This window comes from Scyliorhinus canicula, chromosome 10 (assembly GCF_902713615.1).
Source record: "Scyliorhinus canicula chromosome 10, sScyCan1.1, whole genome shotgun sequence".
NCBI classification, from domain to species: domain Eukaryota; kingdom Metazoa; phylum Chordata; class Chondrichthyes; order Carcharhiniformes; family Scyliorhinidae; genus Scyliorhinus; species Scyliorhinus canicula.
The window spans coordinates 12,392,118-12,407,628 of NC_052155.1; the positions used below are offsets into that span (position 1 = coordinate 12,392,118).

Below are 15,511 nucleotides of genomic sequence, written 5' to 3' on the forward strand. Positions count from 1 at the left end.
GAAAGATTCTGTTTTTTCTCTGCAGGAAAAAGAACATTCCTTTTTGTTATCACAGTAAACGTTTCCACCTTGAGGGGTGATTTACCAGATAAATTACTTAGCTTGTGTACAATTCCCAACTTCTTTGAGCTGTTATCATCCAGATTCTGTGGGGCTCTTTTTATGCTTCACTTCTGTTCCACGATGGGCGGCAGGGTAGCACAGCAGTTAGCACAGTTGCTTCACAGCTCCAGGGTCCCATGTTCGATTCCCGGCTGGTTCACTGTCTGTGTGGAGTCTGCACATCCTCCCCGTGTCTGCATGGGTTTCCTCCGGGTGCTCCGGTTTCCTCCCAGTCTAAAGAAGTGCAGGTTAAGTGGATTGGCTATAATAAATTGCCCCTTAGTGTCCAAAAAAAAAGGTTAGGTGGGATTACTTGGGTTATAGGGATAGGATGGATGCGTGGGCTTAAGCAGGGTGCGCTTTCCAAGGGCTGGTACAGACTCGATGGGCCCAATGGCCTCCTTCTGCACTCTATATTCTATGATTCAATGAAAATTGGACATCTGCTTTGCTTAACCCAAACATATCCTCCACACCCTCCACCACCAGTTTATATATTACGTTTACATGATGCTTTGATAATAAAAAGACTAAATTACCAAGTTACGACGTGCTTACATGATGTAAGGAAGGGTGAGTCACTTACCTGTGATATCAGTGTTTGAAATGAACTGAAGCTCTGAGAGATTTTGCCAGCTGGGTATCCGGACTATAGCTGTAATACATGGGTTGGAATAACAGTGTGCCAATTTTATTTGTCTTTTTCTTCTAGTATTAGACGTCACCAAGAACGAAGGGCAATTTTGACACCAGTTTTGACAGATTTCAGTGTACGAGTAACAGCAGCTCCTGCTATCGTTTTCACAAAACAGATCTCGCCAGAGAATGCACAGACTGAGGTCAGTAATCAAGAATTTTAATAAATGAATGATCTTTGTAGTGATACAGCAGTGCGTTTGCCATCTGAACTGATAGATTTGACGATTGCTGCAACATGGTGTAAAATGTCCTCTCTTTTTCCATTTTGTTTCCGCTCACTACCACCTTCCCAAGGGCAATTTACAATGGGCAATAAATGCTGGCCTAGCCACCGATGCGAAATAATTCCTGTGAAAGATTTTTTAAAAATTGTCAATGCTCGGTTTTAGCTGTTAGATTAGTTCCTGAGCTCTTTCAGTTCAACTTAGAGTGAATCTCTTGTTCTTTTGGAGTGGTGGAGATCTGCCACATTGGGAGTGTAAATCTGGAGCTGTCTTCCTCAAAAAACGCTGTTGAGGCAGGGGTGGGGGGTGGGCGTCAACTGAAAAATCGAAAACTGAGATTGATAGGCAAGGATATTGAGGGGTATGGAACCAAGGCAAGCAGTTCGAGCTAAGATACAGATCAACCATGACATGGGGAGGCAGTGGTGTAGTGGTACTTTTACTGGACTAGTAATCCAGAGACCCAGGGTAATGCTCTGGGGAACTGGGTTCGAATCCCACCAGGGCAGTTCGTGGAATTGGAATTCAATAAAAATCTGGAATTAGAAATCTAATGGCGACCATGAAACCATTGTCAATTGTCGTAAAAACCCACCTGGTTCACGAATGTTCTTTAGGGAAGGAAATCTGCCGTCCTTACCTGGTCTGGCTTACATGCAAATCCAGACTCACAGCAATGTGGTTGACTCTTAAATGCCCTCCGGGATGGCCAATGAATGCTGGCCCAGCCAACGTCACCCACATCCCATGGACGAATAAAACAAAATTGAAAGGCAGAACAGATTTGTTGAATAGCCTCCTTCCGTTCCAATAGAAACTTATTGTTGAAGTCTGACAAAACTTGCCATCAGTTCGGAGCTACAGGACTGATGTTGAATTGGGTTCACTGCATTAGATGTTGATTATGTATAACACACATGTTTGTGGCAGTAAACTAATTTTGGTGTTCTTGTATGAGATGTTTGTGTTAGCGCTCTATACTGGAAGTCGAGTTGTTTATGATTTATGTTCTTAACTCTGCAGGAAATTGTAGTGTGCGGCCATTCATTGGAAGTCAATGTTACTACAAATCTGGACTTATTTCTCAGCGTAGCTCAAGTTCAGCTCTTACAGGAGTTGGTGCAAGCCAATATTCTTGGATTGGAGCTTGGAGATCCAACAACAGAGGTAATCTCACACCTAATTTAAATTTTCAAATTTTTCGTCTTGGTGAAATAATTAGGAAGGGTCGAGAAAAAAACCTTGGCACAACTGTAAATAAGGACCAATAAAATGAAAAAATGTGTCCAGAACCGGTTAACTGTGATCCGTCAACAGCAAACCCAAAAAGGTGTCAACCGTACGTTGAATAGAATTTTGCAATGTTGGGTAGGATTTTCCAGGCCTGCCTGCTATGGGACTGAAAATTCCTGCTGAAAGTCAACTAGTATTCATGTGACTTCAGACCTTCAAGAAATGCGCAAATTACAAATGGTTAAAGTTCTTTAATAATATTGAGGTCCTTGTGAAGCAGAAATGCCAGCACAGAGTCCTGTTGAGTGCAATTTTGTGAAAGTTAAAGGATGTTTTGCTGGTACCGTCAATTTTTCTGTCTGGTCCACAGCGAGCGGGATCGCATGCACCCGTAGAAACAGGCCACTCAACAGGACTCTGTGCTGGCATTTCTGCTTCACACGGACCTCAATATTATTAAGGAACTTTAACCGTTTGTCATTTGTGCATTTCTTGAAGGTCTGAAGTCACATGAATACTAGTTGTTAGCATTTCAAAAGCCTATGCAAAGGAAAGCACAGGCAACAAAGAGGTTCCCTGCTGAATATTGCAATGGAAATGCAATCTCATTCGGGACGACTGATGGATACGGTTGGGAGATAAACAATGGTCTTTTAAACTACAGCTGACATTAGAAAAAAATGAAAAATAACACAGATTATGCCTCACAGGATATCATATTACTATCTCAGGCTATATGCATGGTTTTGTTTTGGAAGCCAGAATGCAGCTAAGGAATCAAAGCACCAATCTAGTTCACAGATTGTATCGTTGAATTTTAATTGGAAGGGGAACGTCATCTGAAATATAGGAGAGTGAACAGTTTTCTGTCATTGAACAAATTATATTTTTAAGTATCCTTTGTTCAGAGAACTTAAATATTGTTTTATATATTTCATTATTTTCTGGTTCCCTGACCTAGTTGCCATTTGAAAAAATGTTTTACTATAATCAATCTGCTATTTTCAATTAAAAATACTTCTCATTGCCCGCAGGAAATTTACCTGCTTAGTTGAATGCTAGGTTAGATGTTCGAAAAAATACACTTAAAAAAGAGCAGGAGTTCGCCCCAATTTCCTGTCCATTCCCTTGTTGCCCTCCCCCCATTCCTTTTACTTTTTCCCGTTACATTGTTGATCCAGGGATGATTTAGGGACATGTGACTTTAAGGCAGCCTTGCATTATATTTCAAGCAGAAGGAAGCAGTGACCTGCGTCTTGAATTCAGAGAGAAGGCTATAGGCTATACTGTTTTGGCTGGTGATTGCCGACTGACCGGCATCGGGGATGACTCGGTTTGATTGATTTGGCTGATGACCAATGAACTGGCTCAAAAGGCTGTGCTCTGCCCGGTAACAGGTGGTGATTAGATATCGCAGTGGAATGTTTTCCAGAGTGGCGAGGTTCCATTTTTTTGGTTTCACTTTTGATTTTGGCAGTACGGAGGTAAAAGATCCAGCCGAATCCTCTCCAGAATGTTGTTGCTAAACCTCTTCAGATAAGATCCAGCTAAATCTCTCTACAATATGTCTGTGGCTGTTGCATTCCTAAAGGCAGGGCTTGAAGGCAGGCCACAAACAGAGCAACGTCTGATGAAATTGGAACCCTGTCTCTCCAGGACAGGAGCAGGATTCTCCGTCCCGCCGAATCCATTTTCTGATGCGGCGTGCCCCTGCCGGCAGTGAGATCCTCTGTCCTGCCAGCCAACCAATGTGGTTTCCCATTGTGGACACCCCCACGCTGTTGGAAAATCCGCAGGCGTGAGTGCGTTGCTGGCGAAGAGGAGGATCCTGCCGATGGCGAATCCAGCCCAAGGACTGTAATTTCCAAGCTTACTGTGGTGAAAGCCTGCAAGAAACCATCATCTGAAATGTTTTACCCCCTTTTCCAACTCTCTGTTTGTCTGTTTTGTGTGTGTGTAGAGGGTGGGGAGGCAAGTTAAAGTAGGTGTTAGAGGCGGCACGGTGGTACAGTGGTTAGCACTGTTGCCCCACGGCACCGAGGACCCGGGTATCCCAGCCTGGAGTCACTGTCTATGTGGAGTTTGCACATTTTCTCCATGCCTGCATTGGTCTCACCCCCACAACCGAAAGATGTGCAAGGTAGGTGGATTGGCCACACTAAATTGTCTCTTAATTGGAAAAAAAGTAAGTAGGAGTCAGGTGACTATTAATATTTAACCAACTGTATGTGCTGCGTATTTCACCATTATCCTTGGCACAAATAAACAGTAATAGTGTTTCAACTTACAAACCTGTGATTGTAGTTATTACCAATTTTTATAAGAAATCTTGGTTAATTCGTTTGTGTTGTGTCTCCGGGGCATGTGGGATTGGGATTGACCGCCTAACAAAATCAACAAACTCGCATTACCTGGTCAGTATATTCTGCTTGTGGGAGCTCGCTGACTACGGCTGCATTTTCTGCACTTCAAAAACCATGGGGGGGATTTTCCGGCCGTTCCTGCTGCCCCCCCCCCCCCCCCCCCCCCCCCAGGGCGACCCCCGCATCAGAGGGTGTGAACAACGGTAATCGCCGGTGACAGCGGCGAGACCGAAAGATCCTGCTACCGGCTGGTGGCGTGCTACCTCTGCCACCACAAAACATGCCGCAGGTGGTGGTAGGGGGGGGGGGGGGGACCACCCCATTTCATTCGCTATAAGGTCGTTTTGGATGTCTTGAGCCTGTAGGAAACAGGAATATAAGTGTGAGTCTTTTTTTCTGCTTTTGTGGATTTCTTAGCTGTTGACCGTCCTGTCGGTCTTGAAAATTGAAGCAAGAATATTTTGTCACAGAATATAAATAAAGTAATGAAAAGCCACCTGACAAATTTAGAAATGATGCAGAGGATGGAAGCTCTCCAACAAATGTGCTGGCAGCAGTCATCCCAGTTTTCCTATTAGATTGAATTTAAACAAACTAAAATTTCTAAATATGGTGCTATTTAATTGATACTGTCAAATTCCAGTTTGAGTGCATCACTATTCAGAATTTTTGAAACCTTTGCAATAACCTTGATGTTGATTTGATTTTTTTTAGATTTGTTCTTGGTTTGTTGGTGATTATTGTCTAACCCTTGCTGCCCGGAGAAGGTGCTGAAGGGTTGTTCCCTTGAATTGCTGTAATCCTTGTGGTCCTTTCACAACAGTGCTAGTTTGTGGATTCCAGGATCTTGATTTGATGATGATGGAGGGAATTCAATGCCCCTCGCGTTAGACATGCATGTAACTTGGAATGGAACTTGGATGATGTTTGGATAACTGCTGCTCTTGCCCTTCTCAGTGGTAGAGTTCCTGGACAATTCCATTCCATCGGAGTAACCTTGCTGTGTTTGCGTACATGCACCCAGGAGCACAGGCTTACTGCAGCCACATAGTGGAGGGGGTGCATTTTTTATGATAATCTTTATGATTGTCTCAAGTAGGCTTACATTAACACTGCAATGAAGTTACTGTGAATAGCCCCTGGTCGCCACATTTTGCCGCTTGTTCGGGTACACAGAGGGAGAATTCAGAAAGTCCAAATTACCTAACAGCACGTCTTTCGGGACTTGTGGGAGGAAACCGGAGCGCCCGGAGGAAACCCACGCAGACATCGGAAGAACGTGCAGACTCTGGTGAGCCAAGCCAGGAATCGAACCTGGGACCCTGGTGCTGTGAAGCAACAGTGCTAACCACTAATTTTTTAATCCAATGCCATGCCTAACAATTTAAAAATGTCTTTTAGGGCGGCACGGTGGAACAGTGGTTAACACTGCTACCTCACGGCACTGAGGACCCGGGTTTGATCTCAGCCCCAGGTCACTGTCCGTGTGGAGTTTGCACATTCTCCCCGTGACTGTGTGGGTCTAAACCACGCAACCCTAAAAGATGTGCAGGGTAGGTGGATTCGTCACACTAAATTCCTGCTTAATTGGAAAAAAAAAGAATTGGATACTCTAAATTTGGAAAAGAAAACGTATTTTTTTCTAAATGGTAATGAGCTTTTTGAGTGCACACATCTAAGCAAGTGAAGAGTCTACCATCGCACTCCAGGCAAGCCTTTTAGATTGTGAAGGGAGAATTTTCAATGTTTGAGAGAGTGCTTATGAGCCTTACTGGTGGGATTTATCGTGGTAATCCTAGATTATAACAGTGACCTCACTTCACAAGTAATTCATTGACTGTAAAGAACTTTGAGACATTTGGTGGTTCTGAAAGGCGCTATAAAAATGTAGGTTATTGGTTTTAGTAAGCTTTCAAATAAAATACCAGTAATGGGGAAGAGTGAGGGTGAAGGAAAAATTCTCCCCCTCCCCCCTCAAAAAGAATAGTGTGATTCGAAGTTCACAACTCCCTGAATCATCCATGCCAGGCGTGGGTGGTCTGATAGCGGAGCCAGGCAGGTCTATGGCATTGTTGATGAGCAACCAGCCAGCTTGGCTAAATAGTGGAGCCGGGAGGTGTAGATCTATCACAGGTGCTGAGGTTCGCCTCAGTTGGCTCCAAATAAGCCTGCAGGCAAAAGCGCTAATGATTGGGGTGGTCCTAGCTGGGCAAGTAGCAGGAAGTGTACTAATAATTTGCTCTGGTAAGCTAAGTGATTTGAACTTGTTTGAGCTCTGACAGTACTACACTGTTTAGTTCTTTAGGGGGGGGATTGTAAACCTTGGCTTTGCCAACCTGCTTCTCAAACTCTGGACTTAATTACGTGTCCTTCCATGAAGGGTTTGTATTCTCAACATTTGTCAAACAGAAACAGGTGGGGATAGATTTCTCACAAGCTCAAAATGGACACTCTTTAACATGGCGATGGGATTCTACATGTGTCAAACTTCCAGCTAATCAAAGAAAAATCCATGTAATAAATGGATTGATTTTTAAGTGCGCGTGATTTAATACCTAAGGTATTGCTGATGACATTTGAAATTCCATTTATTCGAATAGATAGTGCCAAGTACAGGGCTGGTTTAGCTCAGTGGGCTAGACAGTTGGTTTGTGATGCAGAACAAGGCCAGCAGCGCGGGTTCAATTCCCGTACCAGCTTTCCCAAACAGGCGCTGGAATGTGGTGACTCAGGGCTTTTCACAGTAACTTCACACTTGTGACAATAAAAGGTTCTTGTATAATGCTCCCAGGTCTATACGAAATGTGACTTGAGGAAATACCATGTAATACTTAGCTGCACTTAATCTATTTGACAAATTAGTTACATTGAGCTGTATTGTTTCTGTGAAATTATGTTGATGTATTAACAGACAAATCAACATAATTTTAAAAATAAATATATGCTTCTCCTACTAACTCCTTAGGGCTGAGGAGGATTTTGGTTATGTTACTAGGCGAGTAATCCCGAAGCCTGGACAAATTATATGGGGGTCACATTATTGAAATCTCACCTTGCCAGTTGGAGAATTTAAATTCAATGAATTAAATAAGTCTGAGATGAAAATCGCGTCTCCCTAATTGTGACCATAAAACTGCCGCACTTGTCATAACCCATCTGGTTCATTAATGTCCCTTAGAGAAGGAAGCCTGTCGCTCTTACCTGGCCTGGCCTACATATGACTCCAAACCCACAGCAAGGTGACTCTTAACTGCCCTCTGAAATGGCCTGGTAAGACACCCAATTGTACTCAAGAAGATGGCTCATCACCACCTTCTCAAGGAAATGATTAGCAATATATGCTGGTCTTTCCAGTGGCACCTACATCACATGAATATCATTTAAAAAGGACCAATTGTCTAAAAAGTCTAAGTGATGTGGACCCTCATAGAGGGTAAAGGCCAGCGTCAAATGTTTAAGGTACATGTGGGTACTGGGTTGAATTTGGGTTGCTCAGGAAGTGTAATTTGGTATTGGGAAGGGGTTTGCTTTACAAATGGAGGAACATTTGAACAGGAAGTTTAAGTCCGGAAGGGAATTGTAGACGAGGTAAGTTGCATGTGCTTCTTCAATCACCTTTGACACAAAGGCAGGCCTAGACTTGCCTGAGATTGTGTGCTGTAAATGAAGTTTAAGTTTATTCAAGGAATTACTCCCAGGAGTGAGTGATCATCTAATCACCTCAGAATTCACAACAAAGTCACACTTAGTATTGAGGGCTTGTTCCACCACCTTGAACCTGGGTTTGGAAGCATATTTTTGCATTGTCTGTACCTTATTCTGAATGTAATGTGACTGTTTAGATCTTTATGTTAACGAATAGAGGTTTGTGGAGGGATGGGTAAAGCTTTTGCGTAATATGGTTAGTAAATACCAAAAGTTCAAGATGGCAAATTATAAAGGCAAGGCACAATAAGGAAGATGAAAGTTGATGGGCACTGTGGCTGCCAAGCTTTGATTTTCAAAACATATATTTATTGAGAGACTGAAACATAAATTAGAGTAAGAACCTCTGTGTCTCTGTTCGAATTTTACCCAACAGTTCAATTGGCTGTAAAGCATGTGTGGACATCCTGAGTGTGAGGCGCTGTGTAATTGCAATTGTTTCTTTTCTCCTTATCCCTTTTAATTAAAAAAAAGCTCATGGGTGTGGACGTCGCTGGCTCGGCCAACATTTATTACCCACCGCTAATTGCCCTTGAGAAGGAGGCATTAAGCCACCTTCTTAACTGCTACAGTCGATGTGGTGTAAGTACACCACAGTGCTGTTCAGAAGAAAGTTCCAGGAATTTGACCCAGCGACAATAAAGGAATAATGATTTAGTTCCAAGTCAGGATGGGGTGTGAATTGGAAGGGAATGTGCAGTTGGTAATGTTCCCATGCATCTACTGTCCTTGACCTTCTAGGTCGTAGGTTTTGAAGTTTCGATCGAGAGAGCCTTGGTGTGCTGCTACAGTGCACCTTGTAGATTGTACACACTACTGCCACTGTGTCAGTGGTGGAGGGAGTGGGATGTTAAAATGGTGGACGAAGTGCCAATCAAGCCGGCTGCTTTGTCTTGGATGGGTTTGAGCTTCTTGAATGTTGTTGGAGCTGCACTCATCCAGGCAAGTGGTGACTATTCCATCACACTCCTACCTTGTAGATGGTGGACAGGCTTTGGGGAATTAGGATATGATTTACTTGCTATAGAATTCCCAGCCTTTGACCTGCTTTTGTAGCTATAGTATTTATGCGCCTGGTCCAGTTCAGTTTCTGATCAATGGTAACCCCTCAGGATGTTGGATGCCGATCTTCTCCTTTGGTCTGTGTTCTTTTTTTGTCCCATTCTAACATTCCTGTGAGGCACCTCATGACGGTTTTTGACACAATCAAATGAGACCTTGGTTTTTCACTTAGTTTTGCACTTCAGAGCAGGATTCCTGACAACCACCTCGTTCACTGTGTTATGAAGCACCAGCAGGGTATCTGGTTGGCATCAGGTTCCAAATCAAGTATATCAAACCTTGGAGCTACTGGAGGGGAAAAGCACAGCAATTAAATGCTGAAAGATTGATTGTTTCTCGTTGCAAAACAGACATTTGAGATACATGGGAATGGATGTATATAATTCTGACTGATTAATTGCAGAATTTAGTATTGTTTCAGTTCAATGAATGTTATGAATAGCATATCTTCAGTTGTACATGCTGAAGCTAAATCTTCTGTTTCACTGAGTTTGGAATGGTTCAGAAATCAGGCACTGGAAATATTGCTTCCCAAGTGCACACATGAGAAGCAACTTAGTTCTCTGAAGAGGCACTGCTGAGAGTCTCTGTGGATTCGAGTCATGGCCTTACTGCAGGATAAGCCACCTGTGACATCAGAATGCACTACAGCTTAGGTCCTATTTAAACTCCCACTCAACTGATCGAGTGTGCTGCAGTTGCAGTTCAGCCATGTTAATTAGCACTGGAAGGGAGATACTTAAACTTTAAACCCAGAATCAATTGGGGTTATGCAACCCAAACATGATGTGTACTTCAACATAACTGAGCTTTATTTTTAATGTTAACTGGGTCTTGATGGATACATTTGTCTGCTTACAGCCAAAGCACATACGTAAATAAGTTGCTGTTACTGTAGCTCCCTTTCCACACACCCCCTCCAAGATCTTCAGACTTTCAAGTTACGTGCTGTTCACATTATTCAAAAAGGAATATTCTGCGTCTCCCTTGAGCCGCTGTTTATCGTTCAAAGTTCATGTTCAACAGTGTGAAAGATGGTAAAGTATGTTGCTCTTCTGGTAATGGCCTTTTTTTTACCATTCATTTGTTTAAAAGCAGGCTTTTGTTAAGAGCATTTTTTCGTCTGAGTCAAGTGATGTTCTTATCAAGGCAAGAGACTTATCTTTGCATTATAATTCCTGAAACAGTGTGAACGGTGTATCTGGAGGCGTCTTTTTTATAGTTTAGGGTGCTTGTGATAGCTGCTGGTCTTCATTAATCTGTACAGTTTTTGCGAGGTAACAGTTATCTTGAAATACATTAAATTTGACATTGCTGCTTTTAAAGACTGTGGCCATAAAATTCCCTTGCCTGCAGACTCCTAACCCTGTAATTCCCAGTGTACTGGCGCACCCTAGAGGGACCATACAGCCACTTGCTCGATCTATAGCGTTTGTCTCCAACCTCTACAGTAGTGGGAATAAGAATCTTTTTCACATGCATTTCCCTTTTCTGCATTTTGTCATGGCAAAAAAGTAGCAGGACCAAACTACTTTACCGAAAGAAATATTCAGCTACTTTACCCTAAGCAATCACAATATTTTATGAGTAATATAATAACGTTTGTGTATCACACTGATTTCTATTTAACTCTTTCCCTATTGTCCCTCTTTGAGTGCAATTTAGTTTGTTCGTTTCTTTATGCAAAGGCTGAATTATTTGTGACTAAGAGGTGAGTAAGTGACCCACCAAAATGTTCCTTGTTTTTTTTTCCACTTTCGCCAATTCCTTCTGGCCCTCTGTAATATTATGAAAGCTATCCAAAGCATTGTTATGTTAATTGAATTCATTAAAACAGATGAAGACTGCTTGCTGTTAATTTTCAAAAGCACCATGGTGGATTTTCTTTGCTCTTTCACAATGCGGCCTGAGTTTTTAAAATATGGTCAGGCTGACGGGGAGAAAAGCTTCTCCTCCCGCCTGCCTTAAGGAGCCCAGTTGCAGCTCCAAAGTCAGATTCTGCGGGTGCAGGTCGAGAGTACGGAATTGTTCATAATTTGGCACCAAATTGGCATTCCCACTCAGAAACCACAAGAATTGCTGGTATGGAAAGTATATTGCATTGCAGGAGAGAATTGTGTTTTTTTTCCCCTGTGAGGGTGGAGTTCGAATATGTGCCCCGCAGGACAAAGCAATCTTTGCTTGTGCATTTGGGCCCCGTGTGAGATCCAGCGTTGGTTGCTGCTGCCGCTGTCACTGGATGCACAAATTAAACATTTATTTGGCTCTCACCTCTCTATTTTCTTTACTCAAAAAGTAAAACAAATGCAAGTAGTGAGCAGCTAACCAGAGATGACAGCAAGCAGGCTTATCAGTCATGAGCAGCATATTCATCTGAATGAAAGATAGAGTAATGGCAGTGAGAAATACTTCTCACATTGTCACGGTGAAACAGTGGTTAGCACTGCTGCCTCGCAGCGCCAGGGACCCTGGTTCAAGCCCGGCCTCGGGTGACTATCTGTGTGGAGTTTGCACTTTCTCCCCGTCTGCGTGGGTTTCCTCCTACAGTCCAAAGATGTGCAGGTGAAGTGGATTGGCCGTGCTAAAATTGCCCTTTAGTATCCAAAGGTGCGCAGGGTAGGTGGGCCTCGGTGGAGTGCTCTTTCAGAGGGTCGGTGCAGACGCGATGGGCTGAATGGCTTCCTTCTGCATGTCGGGATTCTATGACTGTAAGTTTATTTTGTTGTATGTCAGTTTGATTCTTTGGCAAAAAAAATTTTTTGCGCACTTCATGCCTGCCATAGTTTCATTCTTCCTTGGGCATAATAACGCCTCAGACTAGATGTGAGGGAATAGAGAGAAAGAAAGACATTTATATAGCACCTTTCACAACTTCAGGATGTCACAAAGCACTTATCAGCCATTAAAGTGCTTTTTGAGGTAGAGTCATTGATGTGATATTAAGGGGTAGATATTTGCTGAAGGCAGCAGGGAGAACCTCCCTACTCCTCTTCGGAATAGTGCCATAGAATCTTTCGTGTTCACCCTAGGGCCTTGTTAAGGCCTCGTTCAACATCTCATCCAAAAGATAACATCAGAGAGAGTGCAGCAGTCCCTCAGTACTGCACTAGGAGGTGCCAGTCTAGATTTGTTGCTCAAGTTCTCTGGAGTGGAACCTCCGGCTCAGGCATGAGTTAGAGCTTTAATTTTAATCAGCTGGAGTAAAGCCAGAATTTAATTGATGCTATCAGAACCTTAGCTACGGTGGATTACTTCAAATTGCAGTGAGAAACGTGGCAGTTCTTCAGAACACTGCAAGCAGCTGTGTGTCATTTGCCGTCCGTTTTTGTTAGTGGCTGAGAGGCAAAGATTGAACGGGACTCAAAAGTGAGAGTTAAATGTACAAGTGGCTCAAGTGTCTGTTGATGGTTCTGTGAAAGGCAGAGGACAGTCCAGAGTTTAATTATTGCTGACACTCAGTGAGTGACCTAGCTGCCCTGGTGTAGAGAGAAGCAAGAAACTCATTGCAGTCCAGTGTTTATTGCTGAAAACAAAATGCATGTTTCTGTCGAAGTTTTTCATCCTGCACTCATCAGGACAATTCGCGAGAGTGACAAATGTACTGACTGCAAGGTGCGAAGCTTCGACGAAACATGACTGCTTTTCAGCAATACTCGTGTTCTCTACTGCCAATGATTTGTCCAGCGATTGCTGAAAGAAAGGTCCATGTGTATAAATGTCTGGTCTGGACTCATCAATGAAGAATGGATATCGCACGTGGCTTAGTTTGCAGTCCAGTTTGCCTCGGTGTCAGAAGATTGGAGTGAGATCTGAACATGCAAAGACTTGAGCAGGTGATCCGAGCTGTCATTCTGCTGCAGTGCTGAAGAAGCACATAGGGGTAGCATTCTTTTGGAGGAGATGTGACGTGAAAAATCCCATTGCTTTATTTTGAAAAACAAGGTTGTTCTCCCTGCTGTCCTGGCCAAGGGTTATCCTCAAACTCACATCTGAAAACCGATTATCTGCTGGTTATCACACTGCCGTCTGTGGGAGCCTGCTGTCCATAAATTGGCTGTTGCATTTCTTGCATTACAACAGTGATTGTGCTCCAAATCCCTTTTGTAATGTCCTGACGTTGTAGAGCAGGTTCACTCAAAAGCAACTATGTACTTGGGGAAGTTATATTTTTGTGAACTTACGATGTAATTGTCCTTCGAGCAGTTGTCATGAAGCAGTTTCTGTTAACTTTATCACAAGCAGTATCTGTTGGTGATATGAGATGATGGGATTATATAAGAAAACAGTTAACGAAGGCATGCTTTTCGATCACTGGAGGCAGTGAGTTTGCCCTGTTCAGTCTGACTGATCGATGCTAGAGAACAATGCTGATATTGCAGCAGAGAGCCCAGTATTGAAGAGTAATAAAGTCATCAGAGATTATCTGGTCATCAGCAAATTGTTATTTCTGGTGTGCTAATCCGGAGGTGGTGATAAGAAAAATGTGTTTACAAGGTCTAAGGAATCTGTAATTGTTCTAAGAATGTTTGAATCAATGAGTTTACATCAATTATAAAGTATAAATTGTCATTTTCTTGGATAATAAAAAATTCTGGTCTGTGTCACCTGGCAACCCTTGATCTGGAAACGGGACCATCAGGAAGGAAGTTAAGAAAGAACCCCGTTTGCTGGTAGGCACAAAGGAGAGCTACAAGCAGTGGGGAAGGCAATCAGCGCAGGCATACAGGCAGAAAGAGAAAGCAGACAGAGAAATACAGACTCTTGTGAAGAGAAGGGGAAAATCCATCTCAAGAAGAGGTCAGTTTTTCCCTGTTTGGCAGAAAAGAGATAGGAGCTCTTGTGAACCCTACGAGCTGGCTAAAAAGGTCTAAAATAAAAGCAGAAAATGCTGGAGAACCTCAGCAGGTCTGGCAGCATCAGGGAGCAAAAGACAAAGAGTTAACATTTTAAGTATAAAATTATGTTTTGGGACAAAAAAGTCTAAAACCTGGCAAGCTGCATGAATAGCTCAGAGACGCTAAAAAGCTGAGTCTTTTCCCATAAGTGACCAAACTATGAACCAAGATGTTATTGTTTGGTCAATTGAAGGATACTCTGGAAAGCTCCACTCTCAGGACCATCATTGTCGAGAGAGAAGGGCTTGTAGAAATGTGCCTTGCTGATGACAGTCATAGCTGTGAAACCTGGAGGCGAAAGCTGCTGTTGGGTAGGACTCCTGACCTACTCTGTGTGAAAAAAAGAACAGAATATTCTGGAAGTGCGTAGCTGCCACACATGCTGAAGGGGAATGCCTATTTTTGTGTAAGACAAAGCTTTGTTGTCCCAACTATTTAAAGTGAAATTAACATTTTTATTTGAAGTATATTTTGCCTATTAATTCATGTTTAATTTGCATTAATTCTGATTCGTGTTAAAGTAAAAGCGACAAAAGGTGGAATCTTGTTGGTAATTTCTCCATTTGGAGATAAATCAGTAAATTTAGTTATTTAGGTTTACAATTCCCTCACCGAGATCATAGCAGTGGGAGCTTGCAGCGTGTAAATTGGTTCCCACCCTTTCTGGGCACTAACCGCATTCCATCACCAGTGTGGAAACGGAAAGCATGAATCTGCTGGCGGGAATTGCATTTTCCGAATCCCATGGGATTTTCCGCCTGTGTCGCCGTTCTTGCTAATGCGGGGTGAAATGAAAAAAAAAATTTGCAAATGTGCCCTCTTGTGTTTCTCTATGAAGGAATGCGTAAAATCTTTGAACGGCTTTCGTTACATGCACCCAACCCTTGAAAGGAAACGTTTCTCAGTTGTTTTCCCAAACTGAGCTGTTGATTATTGTCTGCTGTTTGTGATATAGTCGACCATCTTATTTGGGAGATCACTCACCCCTTCTAAAGCATTCCTTGCTAACAAAAAAAACCCACTCGTATGTTGACAAACTTCTTGTTGATAAATGTCATCTGTTCCCTACAAAATTCTAGGAATGAACAGCTTAACCATGTTATTATTTATAGCATCAGAAGCCTGCAAGCTATTTGTAAGTTAAACGGACTCAAAACCTTAACCATGAAAGTAATTCTGGATATATCCTTCAACTCTAAGAATAAATAGGTGCAAGGAGTTCATGGAC

The 15,511-nt window shown here is 42.7% G+C and overlaps 1 protein-coding gene across 3 annotated transcripts in view; it reads left to right on the forward strand.

The window, feature by feature from the left end:
• The window catches only part of LOC119972233 (vacuolar protein sorting-associated protein 13B-like), a 1,046,946-nt gene that overhangs the window by 801,411 nt on the left and 230,024 nt on the right, over positions 1-15,511 (forward strand). For all 3 annotated transcript variants that reach the window (XM_038808618.1, XM_038808616.1, XM_038808617.1), the window contains exons 32-33: positions 815-941; positions 2,049-2,192. In XM_038808618.1, coding sequence (XP_038664546.1) covers positions 815-941; positions 2,049-2,192 — 271 coding nt within the window. The remainder of the gene's footprint in view (positions 1-814; positions 942-2,048; positions 2,193-15,511) is intronic.